The sequence below is a fragment of the Scomber scombrus genome, chromosome 10 (assembly GCF_963691925.1).
Source record: "Scomber scombrus chromosome 10, fScoSco1.1, whole genome shotgun sequence".
NCBI lineage: Eukaryota > Metazoa > Chordata > Actinopteri > Scombriformes > Scombridae > Scomber > Scomber scombrus.
Genome location: NC_084979.1, coordinates 6,448,301 through 6,472,489, shown reverse-complemented (window position 1 = coordinate 6,472,489; position 24,189 = coordinate 6,448,301). Strand labels below are relative to the sequence as shown.

The window sequence follows — 24,189 nt, the reverse complement described above, 5'->3', positions numbered from 1 at the left end:
ACACACACACACACACACACACACGAACACACACACACACAGACACACACAAAATGTGTCTAAAGGCTGGACGACGGACTACTAGGAAACCACTGTTATAATATTGATGATTTGATGTGGCCACCATGTGGTCAGGAGTGTATTATAAAGGCCACAGCACCACAGAGCGACGCCACAGTACTTTACTTCCACTGGATTCTTGGTCAGACGAAATGGTAAAAAACATAGGAAAGAAAAACGGTGTCAGAGATTAAAAGATTAATTGGATTTATTTCCCAGTAATGCTTTTTACAACACTGGGTCCCCACAGTCTGGATTAATATATAGCCAAACCTCTTCCCCAAATGTAACCTCTGTGGTGTCTATTGCAAAACAGTGGACATGGTGGATGGAGCTCCTTTCTATCATTAATTATCTTCGCATAGATAACTCAACTTTGACTGTGCTTTTATGCAAAATTGTACAACGTATGCTCTCTTAGTACTGGAAAATAGAGTCTTCTGTGTTGACTAAAGCTAGCATGAGAACAGATACTTTCATTAAGTCATTAGGTTTTTTTTTAGAGGAAAATCAAAATCCTCATCCCAGACAAAACTGCTACCAGGATTTGCAGTATCAGACTGAATAATGAAGTAGTAATGAAACTTCCATTCAGTCTGAGTATTAGGCTATTAGCTGATGAGCTGCATGGTTTGGTGGTTAGCAGCCTGTAGCCAACAGGGCTTTCGTCACACTAGTATGCATCGACAAGCATTTCAGGTTTGTATGTCAGTTTAAATCTAGGTAAGTTTAGCTGCTCGTGTCATACAATTATATCATTTTGCAGTGATATCCTTAGTTAGTTATAGAGCTTAAATGTGGTTCCGTTCAATCAGATCACTATCCTTGAAAAACCGCCTGAGGTCCATTTTCAGCTTCAAGGCGTTTCTACTTTACATTCCCCCAGAGTGCGACGGATATGTGCCTGGAGGTCATAGTGTTGTGTCAAATCACTGCAACATGAGTCCAAAGTTGCTTCAGGTCCCGTTTCCACACTGTGGCGTCTGCTTGCATACCCACAGGCTCAATGAGCAGTGGTTATCTTGTTATGCAGTACCATACTTTACTACCTCCAAGAGTTTCTGTGGTTCCAATGGAAATCCACTCTCAGATGTCAGAGGAATAATATAATGGTAAAGAACCATTACACTTCCGGGGGGGGGGGCATTATACCGGTCTGGCTCTATCTTCTGTACCACAACGGTCATGTTTCACATACATAGCTAGAGATCATAGTGTGGTTGATCATAGGCAATGTTATTGCTTACTTAAGTCGACTTGTTCCATGAAGGATGTAAGGCATCTATGCTCGGTCTATAACCACAGTTAAAGTCGGTTAGCCAGGTTGCACCCAACTTCCATTTTCTTCGCCCCGCTTCCCCCCTTCTCAACAGTTTTGAGGGTTGCTCAGATTTCCTGGTTCCCGCCTGAAAAGATCCAGAACCATCATGATCCTTCTGCTGAGTTGATGATGTGGCAGATGGCGCAAAATATGCCTCCAACTATCAAAACCTACATGGGTGTCCAGACAAATATGAGAGGAGTAATAAGATAATCATAGAGCCGCTGTAAGCATCAAGGCGAGTGTAGCTGATTAGCAGTTTCAGTGAATGTGGTATTATAATTCTACGTATTTAACCTTAACTACAGTTTGAAATTGCAGTTTAACCTTAATCTGAAATATCGCACATGACCATACAACCACATGTTTTGTATGAATGTTGTGTGTGGTCTTGTATCACAAAAATCCGAGTCAATTCCACACTGATGAGGCAACAGAACTACATGTGAATATACAGAAACGCAATTAGACATCATATGAATCCACCGGATACTTAAAGGTGAATTCCACCCAATTTAGATACCAAACACTATCTGTTAAAAGTACACATTCCTGCAGGAATGCAATCTGACCAATGTGATCATTTGTATTTAAAGGGTGATGCAATGCTTGCAAGAACATTTTAAATTCTCTGAGATGTTCTTGGCATGCAGGCAGCACAATAGGCAGTACATGTAACATTGCACAGTAGCAGTGAAATGATTTAACATCAAAACAGGTCTGATACCAAATGCAAAAGGCTTTGTGACTATTGTGTGTTTATGTAGTGACAGTATATGTTCCTCACTCTTCACTCGTCTCTTTTCAAACCCCCCCCCTACCAGATGATGATGATAATCCTTCTAACAGCACTCCTCATTCTCGTGCTCTGTTGCCTGTCTGTCTCTGTCTCTGCCATTGTTTATATCCCAGGGCTTGGTGGTGAGCTGATATTGTGTTTTGTGGTATCATAGCCTCATTCTTCCAAAATCATCCGAAAGGCCCATTTCCACACCCTGACATCTGTTGTCCATATCGTACCCTGGAGCTTGATGGCTGCTCACTTTGGTCAGTGTTTACAGGCTATTGTGTTTGTGGAACCAAAGTGCTGAGGCTCTACTGGCGCCTGAGGTTCCAATATGAGTCAGTTTCCAAATAGTAGACAGCATTATCGCCGGCCAGACTGCTCACTATGTGTCTCCCTCTGGTCCCTCAACTCCAATCACTTCAGTTACCATCTTGTTTCATCAGAAAGATTTTTTTTTTTTTTTTCCATATACCAGCATGTTAAGTGTCACTTTTCAAACCCCAACATGCAGTTTTTGATACATTCCAAGCTTACTGAGATGTTTATTTGGTTTAAAAACAGTTTAAAGTCTTTCTCTTCAACACACATGTCTTTGTTAATGCAGAGTATTTTATCCATATGTAATATCATAATATCGCCAAAGGCAAAACATGCAACAGCTTGTAAAAATGTTGTTTGTCTGGCAATCTGTTCACATTGAACTGTTGTTGTTTGGTAGCTTTCTAGCAAGAGAAAGCTTTAAGAAGCATATGTGTGCTTATAGTCCCTGTTTGTGGGTCAGTGACAAATAAGGGTTGGCAAGATGAGTAATTCAAAAATATGTTGAAAAATAGTCCTTAAAGCAGCATCAGGTTTGTTAAAATGTACATTTAGTATTTGTGTTGGTTTTATGTCATTTGAAATGACATTTGCACCATTATTTACCAAAAGTAAGACTGAATGCTCCTGAAAATGTCAAATGGTGTAACCACAAAATAATGATAATTAAATATTTTATCCACCTACAGTGTATTTAAGTGCACTTAAATGTAAATGGTTCCTGATTTCCATGATTCCCACATTAAATGTAATATTTAAAACAATTGTATTCTATACCGTTATTTCATATTTTTAAAAATTTATAATGTAAGATCATGCTAAACTAGTTGATATGGTGTTGTATTGAGAATTAAGCAATTTTAAGCAATCTGAATTATTTGGTACAAAGTTTTTTGATTACACCACTTAAACATTTTGCCTCTAATATATTCTCTCAAAATGGATTAAAAGCAGAAATTTGATGCTGGGTCCACAAAAAAAGAATGTGTGCAAGTTATTCATACGTTTATTTTAAAATTTTAACCCTTTTAAATTTGACTAAACCACATGGACACAAACAAAACACCATTGACCTATGTATGTTTTATAATTTTCTATTGCCTATCTCTTTAATTTTGACCTTTAAGATTTTTTCCATTTTCCTTTTTCATCCCAATTTTCAGTTTTAATCTTCTCAATTTTCCCTTGTAATTATATTTCAGGTTAAAATTATACACCATATGTTTGGCACTGCAGTGGACTAAAGTTAAGAAAAGTGTCTCAGAGCTTGCCAACCCTGGACCACCTGGGAACCTTTCTGGGGAAAGAGTAAATAAGAAATGCTCTTCCTTCCCTCAACAGCGAGGCATTTAACCTTCAACTGTTCCAGTGGCACCGTTCATCATCCATCAGTGTAGTCTCTGGTTTCTGAAGCAGGAATTCGGATCTCAACTGACTTTGCCTTCATTAAAGTTTTGAATTAGAACTCGCGTCAAATGTGGCAAACTTGTCCGCATTGTTAAAATCACTTAATGTCAAAGTCTGTTGTTTGGTACTGTCTGTAGTATAATAATAACACTATGCCTCCATACTGTCAGCACTTGAGTTTGCATTCCCACACTGTTCTGTCTGCTCAGTGAAGCACTGCAGGAGAACAGGGCAGTGGACAGATTACACATAATTACCTCATGATGCTTGTTAGGGATTAGGCCTGTGTGTGCTCGTCCACGGCGTAGCGTGTGTGTGTCTGCGCGCATTTATGACAGCCACCGTCCATCAGTCACCATATTTGTTTTGTCACACCACACCTGTCCCTGTTACGCACCGTAATCTGGCGAGATAAATCACATTACGGTTCGGCGGCACGACTGAACGTTACACCGCAGCGGCCCTCTGCGACGAAGCCGAGCCGGCGTAATAAGTTTCAATTAAACCCCCGAGATGATGCTGGGGTTTGGTTCTGTACGTCGGGCGCAAGTTGTTTTTTCGCCCTCTCTTTATCTCATTTTCAGTGTTTTTCAAAGCCGAGGGGGTGATTTTTCTTCATTAAAACTTGAATTACCTGATACGGGCCAATTCTGTACGGGGTGTGTATTTGTGTGGGTCGGTGAGTCTTGTGTATTCTGGGGTTATTTTTATGTGTGTGTTTGCCAATGTGTGTATTTTTGTGGGGGTGTCCTTGCAAGGTCATGTTTTGGGACGATTTTCACACTTACAACTGACTGAATGAGGACAGCGTATAAAGCATTTAACACTTCTCCCTTCGTCCTGTAAATGTGACTATTTTTGCATTAAGGTGCAAAAAATATGTTAAAGTTCTGGTCAAAGGTGTAAAAAAATGTTAATTATTCATCTTTATCCTTCATTTTTCTTCCACTCTGCCCTCCTCTCCTCCTCCCGTCGCTTCAGTTGTTCCCAGAGACGGGGCCTCGCCAGGGGGGAACCAGGGTGACCATCCTGGGGGAGAATCTGGGTCTGCTGTTCAAAGACATCCAGATGGGCGTCAGGTTAGGCAAGGTTCCCTGTGTGCCTATCGAGGAGGAGTACCTGAGTGCAGAGAGGTAAGTTTAGGGGGGGACACTCCAGTGCTCAAACACACACACACACACACACACACACACACACACACACACACATACAGTATATGCGTAGTGACACATGCTCAGACTGTGAAAATGGCTTCACAAAGTACAGAAACACAGATGAGTGCATTTGCAAGCACACACGGACAGCAAATGTCTCTCACACACACGTACACCCACATAAACTGAGGACACACACACACACACTCATCCTGACTAATCAAACTACATAAAAAACATCAACCTGAACACATGCAGCCTCTTTCAACAGCTGAAAAAATAGTAACACCTGTTTTTGTTGGTTGTTTTTTTGTTTTGGTAAAAGATTGCAATGAAATTCCATCTGCTGTTTCCCTCCATTACTCCCCGCGTATGCTCTTTTTTCCTTTATTTGTCTCATCCCTCCATCCTGACATTTACTCCTCTGCGGGGTCCTACACGGCTGAGGAATTGAGTTCACGCAGATCAAACAATCTCTCTGTAGTGCACTTAGTTGGGAAATGATGCATGTTGAGATAGAGGGCATCTCTATTCAAATATTACACGCACATCAGTTATTCTACACATTACTCCTGACGTTCCTCCAGCATGTCACACTCGTTTTTTTTTGCATTTTTATACCTTATTTTATCCCTCCTTTACTCGCTCTCACCCTAAATTTATCACGTCAGGTATTTTGGTGCAGTGTACAATGCATATAAAGCCTTTTTGTCATGTGACTGACTTTTCATTCCTTCTTGCTGAGTCTAATATAAACAGTATGGAGCACATAGACTCTCATAGCTTACTTTATCAGGAACATTAATGCTACTGCATGTATTGAATGTCTTGTTTGTAGTTAATGTATTGGGATTTAATATCGTTGAAGCAAATCAGTGATCTGATATTAGGTTGCATAAAGAGGTATCAATTTAAAGCAGGCTTTTAACAAGTCGTCATGGAGATTAGTAGAAATGAGAAATGATGATTAAAGTCTAAGTGTTAAAGAAAATGATATAAAATATGAGTATGTTTAATGTTATGTGACTGCAGCTTTATCATAGAGATAACTGGTTCCAAGAGTTTGTGCTGTTTCACTGCTCTGTACAGCTTCACAGATTCATCCTGATCTCTGTCTCTCTCTCTTCTTCTCTCCTTCTCTCCATCAACAGAATAGTTTGCCTGCTGAACGACGCGACTGGCTACAGAGTGCAGGAGGCTCAGGTGGAGGTGTGTGTGAGAGACTGCGTCAACGACTACAGAGCCCTGTCGCCCAGGCCTTTCACCTTTGTGGTAAGCACCGCACAATCAGATTTGAATAGTAGAGCAGCTGATCTATAAGGACTATAATCAGTCAAAAAAGAAAGGTGTCCATTAACAGAGCAGAACAAAGCTATGAAGAAACTTGCTCAGTGTAGAAATCTAAAGAGCTGTTTTCAAGCATTATGAAGAAAAATGTTCTTTTAAAGTTTCAGATTGGAGGTTGCTATTCATTCCACTTTTTATGATCACTGTTATTAAATGTATTATATCCTAGGAACAAAAAAGGCAAATGGTTTGAGTCAGTGCATAGTTACAGGTGACCCCCTGATGAAGAACTGCTGTGTGTTCTGTACTTTTCTATTTTTTATTATTTTTTTCAGTTGCAGCTTTTAGTCAGCTCTTTGCTCTCAAGCTTTTTAAAACAACGCTTGTATTGCCTAAATCAATTTGTCAATATCACCTATTAAAATAGCCCATTGATTAGGTTATACTTTCGATTTTATGTCATCTCATTTATCCTTTTAGTTCTATTGTTTTCTGTATGATTGATTTTTTTGTTTTTTAATTGGTGTACAAGACATCTCATCACTGCTGTTTGTCAAGATGGCATAATTGAGTGAATCATAATCAATTAGGGGTAATATATATATATATTTCTTATAGACTATTTTTTATAATATTATGCTTGTCGTATGCTTCTGTAGTGTAGTAGTGACTAAGAAACATCATCATTGACCTTATTTCCTCTCTCTTGTCCAGACTCCCTACTTCACTCGTATCCAGCCATCTCAGGGGCCCATTTCTGGCGGCACCCGGGTCACCATCGAGGGAAGCTACCTGAACGCGGGCAGCTATGTGTCTGTCAGCATAGGGCCGCAGCCCTGCTACTTTAAAAAGTAAGAACTCTGAATTAGATTTGATTTAATTCCTGTGGGGAAACTGAAGCATCACAGCAGTTGAGAATAGGATTCAGATAAGAAAAAGACAAGTGAAGAGTACTTGAGATAGTAAATTCATGAATAAGACTGAAGGTACTACCTGATGATGCAGGAAATTAGCGAATTGGAATCAGTTTTATTGTCATTTACATAATGCACAATCACATTTAAAAACACATGAGCATATGAAAACAAAAGACATATTTAACACCTTTTAAAAGACATAAAATCATAAAAAGAACAGATTTAAGGTAAAGTAGAAAATAAAGTAAAGTGTATTAAAATATATCTTCATCATATTGAATAAATGACATGCGTGTAAGTATGTAATCAGTGTTTCAGGTTCAGGTTGTTGCATGCAGACACACAGCATCTCTTTGTCTGCACACACACACACACACACACACACACACACACACACACACACACACACACACACACAGGCTTTCCTTAATCTCATGCCCAAAAAAGAAAAAGAAAAATCCCCCAACTATCACCACAGTTGCCTGCATGTCAAATGCGTGGATTAGCCTCTCATAGCTAATCTCTATTGAAGCAACTGTGTGCTAGCTTTGATGTCACAGCAGTCATTTCTGTGCTGCAGCCTCCTCACAGTAATCCAGCAGATTCCACTTCATCACAACCGCTCCGCTCACCTCAAACTCTCTCTTTATCTGTCACGCCCTTAACCGTGCGACTGTGTTCGTGGCATCTCGTGAAGGTTGCAGGGGCATGTGGTTCTTTGTGAATGGGGTTGCTATGGTTACCAGGCGAGGGACACGGGAGAGTGGAAATTGTGGATTCTCTCTCGCTTTCACACACTCTCTTCCTCTCTCTGTGCGACTGGCATGCTGTATGGAAGCACAATAGAAATGTGCAGCAGTACATTACAGTGCACACACACTCACACACACACAAACACATACATCACTCTTGTGAAGTCATGGCCCAGAAAAGCAGCCACCACTCAACTGTGCTAAATACATATTAGATAATGTAGCTACTGGGGACCGCACTCAAGACTGCGATAGAAAATGTTTTTTTTGCCTATGGGACAAGAAAGCATGGACACACAAACACACACATACACACGTACACACACACACACGCATATTCTCTCCATCCCTACCCCCCAGTGTGTATGTGTGTTTGGTGCTGCTGATCCTTGTCAGTGCACCAATCAAAACAGGTATAGACTTCATTAAACATGAACTGTTTTCTCTCTCTCTCTCTCTCTCTCTCTCTCTCTCTCTCTCTCTCTCTCTCTCTCTCTCTCTCTCTCTCTCTCTCTCTCTCTCTCTCTCTCTCTCTCTGTACACCTCTACCTCTTTTATTTTCATTTGACAGGAAGCACACTTCAGGGAAGGGGTTACACCAACCTTAATATACAGTCTTTTTAATATAATTTCACATCACAAACATAAACCTACAGCAATAATATCATCCTACAGTATCAATTCATCTTTAATTGCGTATTTTTTTCCTTGCTACAACTGAAATAATTCCATTTTACAAATATGATGTTTCACCTGATTTCAGCTTATCTTTTAATGTTTTTATAAATGTGATTACAAAAAAAAGCTGCGTACATGACGATCAAACATAGCTTTACATACAGACAGCACAATGCACGCACACAATTCCCCTACATCTCGCTCGCCCCGCTGTGATTAAAAGCCACAGCTGCAATTAGCCAACTGTGATTCCTGTGATCCAGCTGGATCAACCCGTAAGGTCTCGACTGGTTTGCTTTGACGAGGCGCACATGTCACGAGTGGAATTATCTAATTGAATTGGCAGGTTTACAGTATGATTTGAAGAGAATGAGATTAATTGGCTTCTTAGGCTGGACGCTGGTAATTACAAGTCCAGTGAGCGAGTCATTAAATATGTCAACTCTTCAGCTTGGACCTCAGTATTAAAGGAATGTCCTGGCACAAGAAAGTAATCATTGCCTCCAGGGCTGGTTCTGAATATTTTGGGGGCCCTAAGTGGCATCTTACAATGGGGCACCCCAAAACCCAAACCACTATCATTTTAACATCCCTGAATCAAAATAATTGACTAAGCATCTTTTATTATGCATAAAGCTTTTAATTAACAAATAAAGCACAATATGAAAACAACAAATAACTATTATTAGATTGTTGTATTAAGTATTAAAGAGAATAACACAAATTGAGTGTATACTAACCTATTAACCTAACCTATCTTATCATCATGAGCAAGCAAACTAACCATGTTTAAACAGCAGCAGCAAGGTGGTTGTAACCTACCTGATGGTTGATTTTGTCCAGTCGTCCCCGTAGTGTAGATGTGCAGTGACACTAAAATATTTCTGAATGGCACCTAAAAAACATACACGCAGCCACATTTAACAAAATAAAACCATTTCAGGGCAAGGGGTAGTTCTAAATTCTACATTATCCGACTTCATTATGCAATAGGCTTACACTCTATATCTTAATCCACCAGCCTACAGTGTGCTTGTATCTATTAATTCAGTCCTCACAGATTTATACATACGCTGTTATTTGAGATCATATCATCCATTTTTAGACATCAGGAGACAATTAGCAAGTATTAAACAAGCTAAATTAAGCAAATGAGAAATAGCGACTGTCAAAAAAATCTACATTAATTACAACTAAAAAAACACCACCCCACAGGGGCCCCCCGGTGGTTAGGGGGCCCACTGCAGTCGGTTATAATGCAAATAGGCAAAAACAGTCTTGATTGCCTCTTTATTATTGTAATTCTGTTTTTAGAGGGATCAGAACTTTCTTGACAGCTTCAGTTGTTGTTTTTTTAACTTCTTGTCTCTGCAGTCTTTTATAAATCTGTGTCCTAGATCACACACACTGTGAGAAAAACAGAACCTCAGCATCTTTCTAATATCAGTTCAGATGTGTTTCTTATGATAATTTTTGCCATCATAGGGCTTTTTGGGGAATTGAGCACTCATTTGGATTGATATTGATTTCGACCATAAGTTTGCTTGTCTATCAAATGCTTGTTCATTATGGTTATCACCTTCCCTCCAACTTTGTCATTTTATCTGTGCCTCCAGGAGAAATGCCCGTGAGATAGTGTGTGTTACGCCAGCTGGATTGGCACCAGGCAGTGCATCAGTCTTAGTGGACATCGATGACGCGGAGCTCAGAAACCCAGAGGTCAAGTTTAATTACACTGAAGACCCCACCGTCCTGAGGATTGAACCTGACTGGAGCATTGCCAGGTAAGCTATTATGTTGTGCCATTATTTACTTACCAGTGTTGCTTACAAGTTTTTATGCATATGAATCATGACTCAGTAGTTTGTGTTTTGTGTATCATACCAAGTAAAGGAATTAGATTGAGAATATATGGCGAGTTGCAGCAATAATGGCTATATACTCATGTTTAGTAGTAAAAGCTCTTAAGGTGAATCCACACAACACGAATGAGTTCCTGCAGGGGGCTCAATAAAATGCACCAAACCAAAAATTGTGTTTGCATCATACTGGAATTTTAGGGCTACAAGCTGGATATTCAAATCCACTAATGGCTGAAAATGTGACAGTTCCTGAGGAGATTTTTCATCTGAATCAGGCAAGACATTTTTAGTGGAAGACATTAGCAGCAGCAGAGTGGGAGCTCATCAGATTATATAGCCCATTAATTCTTTAAAGCTGATTGGTTGATTGGCGAGTCAGCTAATACCGACCAGCTGATGGCATGTGAAGAACTCATGCAACTCCCAGCTTTTTTTTTTTACATGTGTGATCCCCTGCTTTCTACAGCTTGACACGCGGTACAGTATATCCCCAGCTAAATAAATAAAGATCCTCCACTACTCAGCATTGAACATGACAGGAGCATCACCAGGGAAGATACACACAAGCAAAGACTTTCACATTAAAGTAGATTTAGTGGCAGGGAGGGCGGATGCACGCACGTATTGGTCTTTATGATGGGTACTTGGGTTAGTAGTAAAGAACCTAACCCTCAACTCACTGGCTTTTCTGAAGCACCATTTGGAGTGGGCTTTATTTCTCTTTGTGACGTTGGGTGAATTCAATATGACTTGAACTAATCACTGGTTTGTTTTGGAGTTTGTTTAATTTTTCTAGCATTTTCTTGGTATTCATTATAGTCCTGTATTCATAAAACCCACTGATTATTGACACCTGTTGGTCCTGCTCTAATTCTCTCCTCTGAATACTGTCCAGATTGTAGAGCTTAGTTACAGGAGAGCAGAACTTAATCCACCTGGAATATTTATCACATCTGAGTAGCCTTATATCTGATTCTACAAGTTAATGTCAAAGCACCTGCTGTGTACTTCTCTCACGTATTTACTTTATCTTGTTCTATGTTTTTTCATTTCCTATCTATTTAATTTATTTCAAGATTTTAGAACAAGCAGATACCCTGCCCTGTTTCCCCTTATTTCACCTCCTTCCCTCTTCCTCCTTTCTTTCCCTTCTCTGTGTTGCTCTCTTCCCTGTGGTGACTCATCAGTAGATGGTAGCAGATAGATGCAGAGCTTGTTAGAGAAGAGTGTTGATGAATTCTGCCCTGTTCCCTTTTGCCCAGTGGGACTGACCGAGAAGCAGCTGAGGCCCAATCACTGGCCCCGCACACCCACTGTGAGGGTGTTTTGTGTGTGCATGTGGCCCCGAAACTGGGGTTCTACTTCAGGAAGCTCACTCAGGGGTGATGATCCCACATAAAGAAACACACATGTACGCACGCAAACACATGTGCGCGCACACACACCCCACTGATTCCCAGAGTCCCTGATGTTTGGTCACAGATCCCTCCTCCATCTGGCTGAGAAAAACCACAAAACAACACCCACACACACACACACACACAAAAACATCGACCAAACTGCGATAGACAAAATAACGTGTGTTGCCTGGAACTCACCTAGAAGAGGCTTTCATTTAGCTGATGTGTTTCAGCCAGTGCACGTGTGTCATGGTGTCACATGTTGGCTCAGGTCAAAAGTATTACAAGCCAGCGAGATGCAATATTATATTTGTTCATATCTGCCTCATTGTCTGCCCATGTGTGAGTCCATGTGTGCCCGCAGAGCACTGTCATCGTGCTTGGCTGATGATAGCGAGAGTGGATGAAAGACAGCGAGAGAAAAAGAATGGGGGGGGGGGGGGAGAGAGAGAGAGAGAGTGCATTATCATTGTGCTTGGCTGATGATACTCCATTTAGGGGGAAGACAGAGCACTTGAAAATAAATCAATGAGGAGTGCTCATCTGGGACACTGAGGAAAGACATTGGTGCAGCAGTATAGATTAGAGAAGCAATTTTTGACCAAAATATTAAAATCTCCTCCCAGACTGGCTTGGTAAATGAAACAGGTAGGTATAGAGCTTACACCCCCTACTACTCCAGGGAAGACTCTTAATAGTAACCATTAGAAAACTGGTTGTACTGGTTATTTGCCAGGTCTAAATAATAGTGCTCAGGCAACAAGCAGTTCACATCAAAGTGGCACATCTAAGTTAGAGGCCTGGTTACGTTGGGATTATTCGCAGGGATAGTTGTTGAACTAATAGGAATGCTAACAGCTAGCACAGTAGCAAGTTTGGAACATACTAGTTTTAGTCTCTAGTGCTCCAAGCCTTTTTTCTATTTTTCTCTGTTCTAGCTGCAATAGGTTCCTTTAGTTTGGACTATACAGCTCTGCATCAGCATTGTCAAGGCAGCTTGCTATTGGTGTAAATTTGCTTGTCAAAGGTCACTAAACTTGAAGTAACAGATTTACGCACATGACTCCCCGACAAGCAAATCCACTGACTGTCATGATTCCATTGAAATTAGTGGATTTCGTCCTAAAATTTCCATTTTAAATACTGGCTAGACTGTGTTTGAGTCTGTATTACTTTAATGTTCGTCAGTATTTGTTTTCGTATGAATTATAAATTGTCGAGCAAATTGTCTCTCTTCTGATATAATGAAAACTGAAGTTTTCAAATGAGGCAACAGTGTTGCACAAAGCTTACAGGGAAGCTTTGAAGAATCCCCTGTTGTACAAAAGTCTATGAAAAATGTTTGACAGTCAGTGAGTAGAGCATTAGACTAAAGACAGGGTGAGAAAAGAGAAAACAGAAAGAGGGCAGAGACGGCATATAGAGAGGAAAAGCAGGCAGAGAGAAAGACTAACGACAGTGGTTGGTTTTCCCCAGCTATCCCAGAGAGTTTATCCTGATTGTCTTGTTGTGTGTTCCCTGAAGCATGCACCTGAGCTAAAGAGACTCACTTAGACAAAGAGAGGAGCAACAGGGACAGAGGAACTCAGCGCTAATATACATGTACATCAACCTGAGGAGGAGAGGGGAAGAGCAGAAAGGAGGCAGAGGACCGGCAGTATTATAAGAAGTGCAGAGTCTGCCTAGTCTCACGATGCATTTATGACAATGATATAAACATCTAATTAAAAATCAGTTCATTTGAATGTAGCCCCAGCCCAATCGTTTTGTTGTTAATCAGTTTCCTTTATCTCTCATAAAGAGAATAACACAGTATCATTATGCTAAAAGGCTTTTTAGTTTTGTTAGTGTTTCATGTTTTAGCAAACACAGTTTACAGCAAGTAATATACAGGTATTGAAGCGTATTATGCTTATCCTTTATCTTACAATCATAAAACTTGAGCTAAACATAACATATTATTAATATTTAATTTAGCCAAATAAATGACACTATTGTGTAAAACTTGTCCACACAAAAGACAAAGAACCCAGGAGTACAGTCCCTTGCTGTGACACATCAGAAAACTAATTTGCATTCAAAGTAGAATGTGTTAGATTAAAAGAAAATAATGGGAAGAGTTGAGATTGAAGTTGCACAATATTACAATTTACCATTCTTAACATTAATTAGACTCTGCTCAACAGAGCACTCTTGATTTGTACAAAATTAATTTTACCACATCATGGCATGGTTTCATGGCACTCAGCCATAGTGTATTGAAGTGTCTGAATTTGGCTCTTGAAGATTACAGAGCTGTAAATGACAAGAATACAGTATCACAGAAAGTGAACGTGAATAGTGTGTAAAAAGCAGTGAGCAAACTATTGGGAAATGCAGCTACTGTACACCTATGCCAGGTGTTAAATAATAGTCAAGGACTTAATGCCGCCCATAACATCAATGACATGTTACACATTGAGTTGAAGCTGTTATCCAGGGAGACTTGGAATGAATAGGAGCCATTCTCCATAGCCAGTGAATGGCAATCTGCCAACAAAAAAAGCTCTCTCGCTGAGATAGGCAGACTTGAATCCTTTTGTCCACCAACAATGCAATAGATGGTACATCTACCTTTATCATTCAATCCCTGTCCCTCCCTATCATTACTGTTTGCTGTTATTGTAAGTCGTCCTGGATTACAGTGAGAGATGAATGTCTTGCGCGAGCCAGCCATACTCTACATCCAAGATATTAAGAGGCTCTGTCGTCTCCGCTTCATATCACCATATCACTTATTCTGCTGTTGGTACTTGTACACTAAGTCGTTCTGGATGAGTGTCAGATTAATGTCTAGAATGAAAAGACACCTGCATATTACAGAACTCCGTGGTAATACAGTGTAACCCAGCAAAAGGAATACCTTGTTAACAAACCATCTTATCTTTCTGTATTGTTCACTCCGTACCCTTCTGATCTGCTAGCAGAGTTGAGGATGAAGTATTGCTCAATGCGTCAGTGAGAGGTATAATGCTGTAACATAACTTTTCAGTCGTTGTGTCTGCCTGGATGACCTCTACAGTGGCATGCACACATGCTGTAAGTCAAGAGTGTAAGGACTTTTAAACCTTTAGTTACTTTACTCTCTAGATTGAGGGATGAGTTGTTATACTTGTTGGAGTGTGCCTTTTAGTTTAGTCAGAGCAAGGTAGGACCACCAACAAACCACTCCAAAATGTGTCTGTGCCTGAACCAAGTTGAGTCATGGTTATTTTGACCCACGCGCAAGTATGATTGCTGTGGTTAGATCCGCCTAAACAAACCACAGTGCATTAAACTGAATAACAAATGCCTGGACTACCACAGGGAAGTCTTAATGGTCTTGTCAGGGAGGTGGAACTCAGTATATGTTGCCCTATCTTAAGTTGTAAAACCGAGTAGATTGTCAGCACCAACCATCACAACATAATCCAGAAATTTGGAAGCAGTGAGTCTTTGGTGGAGGCACCACTCATCCACTTGCAGCTGCACAAGATAAGATGACGAGGTAGCAGATCCATAACTCACAGGATTAGTCAAAGCAATTCAAGTCATCAGGAGTCCTGGACAAATAGTGAATGAAGAATAGGGTTGAAGAGATGAAAATAGGGAAATCCTTTCCATTTTTGGGCCAGCCCCCGTAGGTATCCAGGGGACTCCACAGTGTACAGGTCTGCAAAGATGATCAGTAAAGGTGCACCAAGATGTCTGATATTGTGGAATAAAGCTCCACAACATTCAAGAACAACAAAGGTGGAGAGTCTGTTTACATATAGTCTTTGCCAGTTTAAGAAAGGTCAGAAAGTGACTATCAGCCATTTCCTACCCCAGCAGAATCACTCTGCAGGGATACCACTGAAAATACCCAAGCAACAGAGGAGGTACATCTTAAAAAACACTTGTTTTTAAGGTGTAGATAGTGAAGGTAGCAGTTATATGCAGGGATCTCTGAACAGAGAATTGGGAGCATTACATCCAACATCCAGCCAACAAGATGTCTGTAGAGAGATGAGAAAATAACCGTGGGTGTTGGCTATTTAAACTATAAACTTAACCAAGGCCCAAAAATACTCATTGGATGCCCAGTGCATGTTTTCAAAAATGCTTTAGTGTCCCATGTGTCCCAGTAAGGGAGCTTCACATTGTTTAGACCATTTTAAGATACAAGGTTTTATCTCAGCAGTAGACAGCAGTGAGAGAGTATTCTCTAGGTAGTAAGAAAACTGCAGAAAAACACACAATCGTTCCCAGAGGCACCGATTGCCAAGGCGAGAAGTAAAAGACATTGATCGTTAAGAGGAAACCTAGTAGAGTACTCAAAGGTTGGAACTGCCACTTTAAAACGAGGACATGTTTCATGAAAACCTCATAAATTCAATTTAAGCATAGTAGTGAAAATACAGACTAACTCCATTGCCTTTACAAGTGGCACGAGTCCTCTGTAATAAAGATTTTATTTTTTTCTCCGAACTTCATCATTCTTTCACAACAATAGTAATCTTGGCTTGTCTGGTATCATCAAAAGGAGCAACCATAAACCATTTTGGGTCAGACCAATGTGGGATACCACTAAAGGATACCTAAGATTTCCCTAAGACTTTCATTACAAACTCTCGCTAATCCCAATTGATGAAATTAGCAATGAGCCCTCGTTTCAAATGTTCAAGCATTTACAGTTGGAGCTTTCACAGCAACACTACTCACCCAACAAAATGACATGGAGGGCTTCAGACAAGCCCGCCATCGATATTTACTGGATTCTTTCCAGCGACCTTCACCGACTCAAGGAGAGCACATGTTTACTGTGGATAGAGTTGTGATTAAAGTGTGTACATTGCCTCTGTAGATCTTTCACCTTCACTCAATTTCTCACTCTGCGTCTTACTTTCTCCTTGTCCTTTTTTTCTTTCACTTTCATTCACACCTAGGCTACCCCATGTTAGGATTCATCCCTAAGCTCAGGGCAATCCACTATACACTTGGAGTCTTTTTTCTTTCTTTCCCTGCAACGTGATCAAGTTTCTAAACTTGTTAATAATAACTGCACAGATGGAGTGCTGAACTATAGCGCTGATCTAAACAGTGTATACAAATGCACGCTGCAGTAATGTCAATTTTACAAGTACATTTTTACAGGTCGGTTTCTCCCAATCAGACATGCCACTGAATCAGGCAGAGGTGTGTTTGCCCTGGAGGCGATGTCGCCTTCCTACTGTGTATTTATTATTTATCGTTCTTCATCTTCTCTGTGGTCTTCTGTCTCCTTACAGTGGGGGGACTCTGCTGACAGTGAGCGGGACCAACCTCGCAACCATCAGAGAACCAAAGATCAGGGCCAAGTATGGACAGGCAGAATCCTTTCATGTGAGTATTGATGTGACACACACACACACACACACACTCAGAAACACATGGGTACAGATTCACAGACACATTCACAAGCAGACAGTACAGACTTAAACAATGTCGTACACAAGCTAATATACACAAGCATAAACCCACAAACACACCATAGCATAGGTGATATGCAGTATACATTATTCAGATTTACACATGCATGAACTGACAAATACATACTGCTGAACACACACACTCACTCACAGGCAGCTACCTCTGCTGAAGGTGGCAGACAGTCTGTCTCTGTGTGTCGCTCCGCTCACGTCTCTTCTTTCTGCAGCTGCAGCTTCAAGACATCTAACTCTACCTGAGGCCACGTAGCTTTTCAAATGTCACCGCGCCGCATGAGTGTTTGTGTCACGAAAAGAAAGAGACAACATGAGAGAGACTGTTTGTGTGCGTGAGAAAGAGAGAGAGTGAAAAAGAAAGAGACAGAGAAGGTTTTTTATGGCAATAAAGAAGAAAGCTAAATAAATGAATAAATAAATAAAATCAAATACAAAACCTGACATTGAAAGGTTCCATCAATTCCACAGATAATGTTCCACAAAGCACTTTGGTGATTGTCACTGTGAATTGAAGCTCTTTTAGTTGTCAAGGTTAAGAACTGAATTTCAAACAATACTAAGGCACTTCAACTTACAGATAAAGCCAGCGTTTATTGAGACAAACAGCCTACACGATGCATCCCACGCAGACCTTAATCAAAGGGCTACACAGCACTTAAAGGACCATCCTGCTGTTTTACTCCAAATTAAATACATTACTTGCAGCCTTTTTCCAAGTGCTTTACATTGTTAAATACATTAGTCCTCACCCTTGAGACAAAACTCTGTGATATGTTCATGAACCATAGGGGTACTGCAACTTCCAAGACTCAATGACTGAATTGCACTGTGTTAGCAAGACAAATTAAACATGAAGTGCTTCTAGTTTATATACATACAGTACATAGTTGTACTTAAAACCAATGATACATTTAGTTATATATCTCTTTTGCGGATGCAAAAATTCATGCAAAATACATTCATAGTAAATGGTCTAATATATATAAAAACACTGGTATGGTCCTCCAAGCAGTCTTTTAAATGAATGTAAAGATGGCCATGACATCATGTATTCATGTATTCTCCGAAGCAATGATGTTAAATATTCTCAGGTACAAGCAAAGGCTCACAGCACATTGCCCATTATTAACAGCTGATCATAAATTTGCAACCAATTTACATTTCCAATAGGTATAACAGCATCACAGTTTCACAGGGCATTGACTGGGTATAAAGGCTGCATCATTATACCCAACAGATCCCTATTTAGAAAAGAAAGCTTGCCTGCAGGTTTTTGTTCAGTTATTCTAAAGGACGCAGTGTTTTATACATGATATCTTCTTGTCAAAAAAAATAAATATAGATTATAATACAAAATCACGTTTAGATTTGTCTCTACATTAAGTGTAAACAGTTTAATTAAAAAAAGACTTAGTATTTTCTTTTTTACGACTTATCAATGGTAGCGTACCTTACATTTATATTTGATAGATATTATTTTTAACCCTCACCCTAACCCTCTCTCTTGTTTTCAGAACTGTACGGTGTATAACAACTCCGTCATGGTGTGCCTGGCTCCGTCAGTGGCCGATTCGGAGCTCGGTTTTTCCGATTCCGGCACCGGACCAGATGAGATCGGGTTTTACATGGACAACGTGAACGCTTTGGTGGTGGTCAACGAGACTTTCAGCTACTACCCCGACCCCGTGTTTGAACCTCTGAGTTCTTCTGGAATACTGGAGCTCAAACCCACATCGCCACTGATACTCAAGGTTAGTAATGTAGTTGTATCTCATTCTACTACTATCTACTGACTTTAGACAGCCTGTGTAACGAGGATAAGGGCTGTTGATACTTGCACAGAATTGAAACCGTCATATTTATTTGGTGTTAAAAAATTATCTGGATAAACAGTCACTTGTGTCCTTCACTCATTTTCAGATAATAAAAGTACATCAATTGGGAAGAAAAGAAACTGTTGCTATGCCAATCAATCTTTCGGCTCTCACGTGGCACATGAGCAGCCCCCCTGTAACGAGGCAGATTTACCACATAAAATTCTTATTAGTTTTTGTAACAATGAGTCCTCCATTTCAAACAGAGACAGACAAATGCAGACTTTCTCATTTCTAACCATCGACCATTGATTTTTCCGCCTGAAATAGCTTCTGTCGCCGGCTGATTTGCTTTTTTTCTGCTTTTTTTTGGGTAGCTAATTAAAGCATAGGTTCACAATTTTTCAAGTTTGCATTTAAAAGATGATGTGGAGCTTATATGATGTTTCAGGAGTGTGAGTTAGTCATATCAGGTGGATAGCTGTCACATTTACAGTCTTTTTAACATCAAATTCCCTCATTATGTTTCCCTGTTGAGCTGTGGTGGAAGTATAGTTGAAAAAAAAAAAAAGGACTGACACTAAAAAAACTAACGTTGAAATATATCTACTTGATTTGACTCATTAGGAGGACTGAAGCTCATAAAAGCTTAAAAATAAACTTTTAAATATATTTTCTTGCACAGAAGGAGGACTGTGGATTTGGCCCTCATTCACTTACATTGTAATTGCATTATGAATGGATCTTCTAATGGTCAGTAAGACAGGAGGAATGATTTTGCAAGAAAAATCAATTTCAGTGTTCTTTTTGGCTCATGACTGTTGTTTAAAGACAGACTTGAAATATTGTGAAGCCATCCTTTTAGCCAGTGAGTTGGTTCAAATTGCCACCCTCACTTACTTTTTAATGTTTCTAGCTGACTCATTTCAAAATGAGAACTCTGTAAAATGGTCTTAAAAGCACCTAGATAGCCTCTTACATGATATTGTGAAATCATATTTAATTCTACTTTAATCTGGTTCGACTTTTTATCTTACATACTTACTCATCATTTCTGGCTAGTAAAGTTTTCACATTATTCAAGAAACAATTTTTTAGATGACACCTAAATAATGTGTTGGCAGACATTGCTCTGTCTTGGGCAACGCTGGCTGTTACTGCTGGAGTGTTCACCCCCCCCTAAATCCAATACAGAGCTCTAACGTTACCCTAAATTATGATAGTATCCAGGACTATCTCTCAGTAGATGTCCTAGTTTTGAACAGGGCAGTTTTTCATGCAACCTGTAACCCAATAAACTAATGATGTATTCAGATTAGGTGCTCCTTAGAAGAAATAATGGGTTGCTGTTGATAGTAAGCTTTTTAGCCAGGAATGCTCACATTTGCATCTTACATTAGAGCACATAAATACACAGTGTAATCCAAACCTTAAATTATGCCACTGTGCTTTTGGCTTTGCAAAGAGAGATAAGAGAAGAAAGAGATAAAACCTTTCAAAGCCTTTAAATGTTGAGTATCATCTTACTACAGCCTCATGCACACCGCTCCAAATCCAGAGCTTAACATACCTGCCATGGATGCTAAGCTGTGATTGGACAGTTGCTGTTTGAAGAAGGAGTCTTTTTTTTTATATAAATAACAGAAGAGTGGTTAAAAGCACAACACTGAACAATGTTGTTTTAGCTTACACTATGATGGATATTAAAGGTTGTCAGGGTATCTTAACAAAAATATTGATGCTGTGATACAAAAAAATACAAAAATAACATTCAATCATATCACTGAGAATATGTGCGTGTACACTTGCTCTCACTTTATTATAATAATATTTAGTTTGAACTCAGGTCTCAGGTAGTGGTAGATAGATGTTTTTCTCCCAAGGTTTTTTTCTTTCAGGTCGACTGCAGGAGACAAACATATTGAACCTCTCTTGTATTAATAATGACAAAAGCCTACAAACACGTAAGCACACGCTCAACAGCATTTTTTTCAAACATTAAAGGAAAAAAAAGCTCTCAAATGTGTTTACAAGGTCTCTCAGAAGGGAGGGGAAAAAAACCTCACAAATTCATAATTGAAAGCTGAAAAGCAAACGTCCACACCTTTCCGAGGCCAATTTGTGTCCTTAAGTAACTAACGGTAACTTTCTTTGACTGCCGTCCTTCTCGGCAGCCTCGAGCCCTCTTAAATAACACTCCTTTCAAGTTGTGTAATTAATTTCTAGTGCTGGAAGGGCCAGCGATGGAAGCGCGCGGGCCCACGGTCCAAGAGCTCTGGATTTATATTGGTTTTCATTTTCATTAACAGTGATTGGACGTAAGTATATGAAATTAATTGGCAATTTATGAGTTGTGCGCGTGTGTCATTGTGTTATCTTGCAGAGCTCAACTAAAATATTTAGTCAAGGAGCGATCGGAGAGGAATTAAAGCGGCTGTTTCCGAGGGAATATTTAGGTGCTATTACTAATATGAAATTAACTGAAATAACCAAGAGGATCAAGTGACTGGAGGGGTTAGAGAGAGTGTGGTTTAAAATACCTACACACATTTAACATCATTTTTCATGTGCATACATTCACAATATAAGAGAAATAAAATATATCAATATTTTCTAGATTAGATTCATATTTTACATCACATTTAAACTGCATCCATTGTTCAGTCCCTTTTTTATCATTTGCCAGAATTCACCCTGACTATCTCCCGCGTTATCACAGCGAGGGTGAGACGCTGTTTATTTCCGTGAAGAGATTGAAAGCGGCGTAACCGTCGTAATTTATTTCTTAAATGATAATTTATTAGCAAAGAGCTTCTCAGTAATTGCCAAATCTCCTGCTTGGCTTGCCGGTGGAACCTGCCTACCCATTGGAAGCGGCTGATGAGATGGACAAAAATGCAGTTTGGCGGTGGGGAGGGTGAAGAAAGGGGGGGGGGGGGGGGGGGGGGGGTGTTTTCTCAGAGATGCACGCGCTTGAGCTCGCCACGCAATTAATTTCTCATCTTCAAGTGTCGGCCGTGTTTGTGTGTGGGTTTTTTTTTTGTTTCTTAACCGAGGTGTGTTTGCAGAAGAAAAATGAAAACATTTATCTGGTCTGGGTGTTTTCATGAGTGTTTTCCTGTGTGTGTTTGTGTGTTTTGGAGAGCGTGTCCCCGCATGATGCTTCTTGACTGTTGTGTGTACGTGTGGCAACAGCTCTGTGTGTGGCGGAGACTCGAGTGCATGCGTGGCTTGAACTCAGCGTGTGTGTGTGTGTATGTGTGTGTATGTGTGTTTGTGTGTGTGTGTGAGATGGAATGGGATGCATGTTTACAGGGAGTGGGTCTGGGTGGCGGCCTGCAGAGACGACGGGATTGGAAAACGGAGTCTGTCTATGCGTCCCACTGCTAAACCAGCAGGAGACGCGGCAGCTATCTCTCTCTCTGTCTCTCTCTCTCTCTCTCTCTCTCTCTCTCTTTTTCTCACTTTAGAGTATATTCCTTTCATCCTGTCCTGCCTCCCTCGTAATCTCGTGTGCGCTCTATCCAGCACTCACGCCTGCTCTCCTGATGTTTTCTTGCTACGTTTCCTATCTGTCTTGTTTTCTTTGTATTCATCTCTCTCCCCTGTTGCGTTTTGTGTCCTTCAATCCCCACTTTTTAACCCCCCTTTTCCATCACAGACATGGCATCTCAAATTTAAACTACCACTGGACTCCATATTGAAATGAAAACTGGAACCGAAATCGACAAAATGTTAGATTTTACGCACCCCCGGCACAGTTTGGTGAACAGAAGACAATACAGTTTTGGTTTATGTGGGTGGGAGAGTTTGTGTCCTTCCCTAGAGCTTCTATGTGGTATACCACATCTTCCTCTCCCTCCTCTTCATCCTTTTCTCTTATTTCTCATTTACAGTGTTTGGCTTGCTTTATCAGAATTGTGTCAAAACAGAATTCTAAATTGGAATTTCAGGCCTAGAAAACACAGATTTTACAGTAAACCAGTGTTTCAGCAATTCTACACTCTCATAATAATATAAGTTATAATCACGACCAAATAGCTACTCATTAAAGTTAGAGTTTGATCAGTCTGAGATAATCTGCTGTGTCAGGACTGTGTAGATGTGGTTTGATCATATTTGACTGTGGTCTGAGCACATAAGCAAACAACCCAATAATACATTTGTAATTCAAATATTGCTCAATCCTCATTTGTGCACTGAAACATGTATCTTTTTTCCCCCCAAATGAGCCCCACCCCCCTTTAAACTAGAAAGAAAAGCCAACAGAAAAACACAAATACAAACATAACCAAAGCTGTTCTCACTTTGGTAAATAAAGATGAAGGAAGACCTTTTTGCTCATACTGTGATGCTTTTTTATGGGATACATTTAGTGATATTCTAAAATGTATTTATTGTTAATACCAAAATGAGTCTGATTGTGTAGTAATTGTGTATTATTATGTGTAGTTTTAGTGTATTCTTTATTTCACACATGCACCGTTATGCTTAAAACTCAGTATAAATGTTTAAATAACATTTCCTAAAAACTGCCCTCCCCATTTATTATAGGGAAATACTGAGCCTTTAGAAAAATGAAACTATATATTTTGACCTATTTTTTTTTTTTTAAAAGATTGATGTCTACATTAGGACTAAAAGGGCTTGGGGCTGTGTACTATGGTAAGGGTAAAGAAGTCAGAAAGTACTGAGTCATGGACATTGCTGGTTTTGGCACTTTCATGTGTTTTCTTAACAATAAAAATATGAAAAATGTACAACATCTACTGTATATGATATAATATCCTTTTAGGAGGGTTTTTAAATGAGCAATTTTACTGTCAGTGATTTACATTCATTTACAGTAACAAGTATGACTGTCAGCTAAATTATAACCTCATTAGAGGAGAACTATTTCAGCAACAAGTAATAAGTTCATTGTCAAGCAGTGAAAAGTTTACAGTTGA

General features: G+C 39.8%; 1 protein-coding gene across 1 annotated transcript in view; it reads left to right on the top strand.

Moving 5' to 3' along the window:
* Nucleotides 1–24,189, top strand: part of LOC133988238 (plexin-A1-like) — a 223,697-nt gene that overhangs the window by 156,877 nt on the left and 42,631 nt on the right. Inside the window, 6 exon segments of the mRNA XM_062427813.1 lie at nt 4,875–5,026; nt 6,199–6,319; nt 7,049–7,185; nt 10,298–10,465; nt 17,232–17,325; nt 18,941–19,177. Coding sequence (XP_062283797.1) covers nt 4,875–5,026; nt 6,199–6,319; nt 7,049–7,185; nt 10,298–10,465; nt 17,232–17,325; nt 18,941–19,177 — 909 coding nt within the window.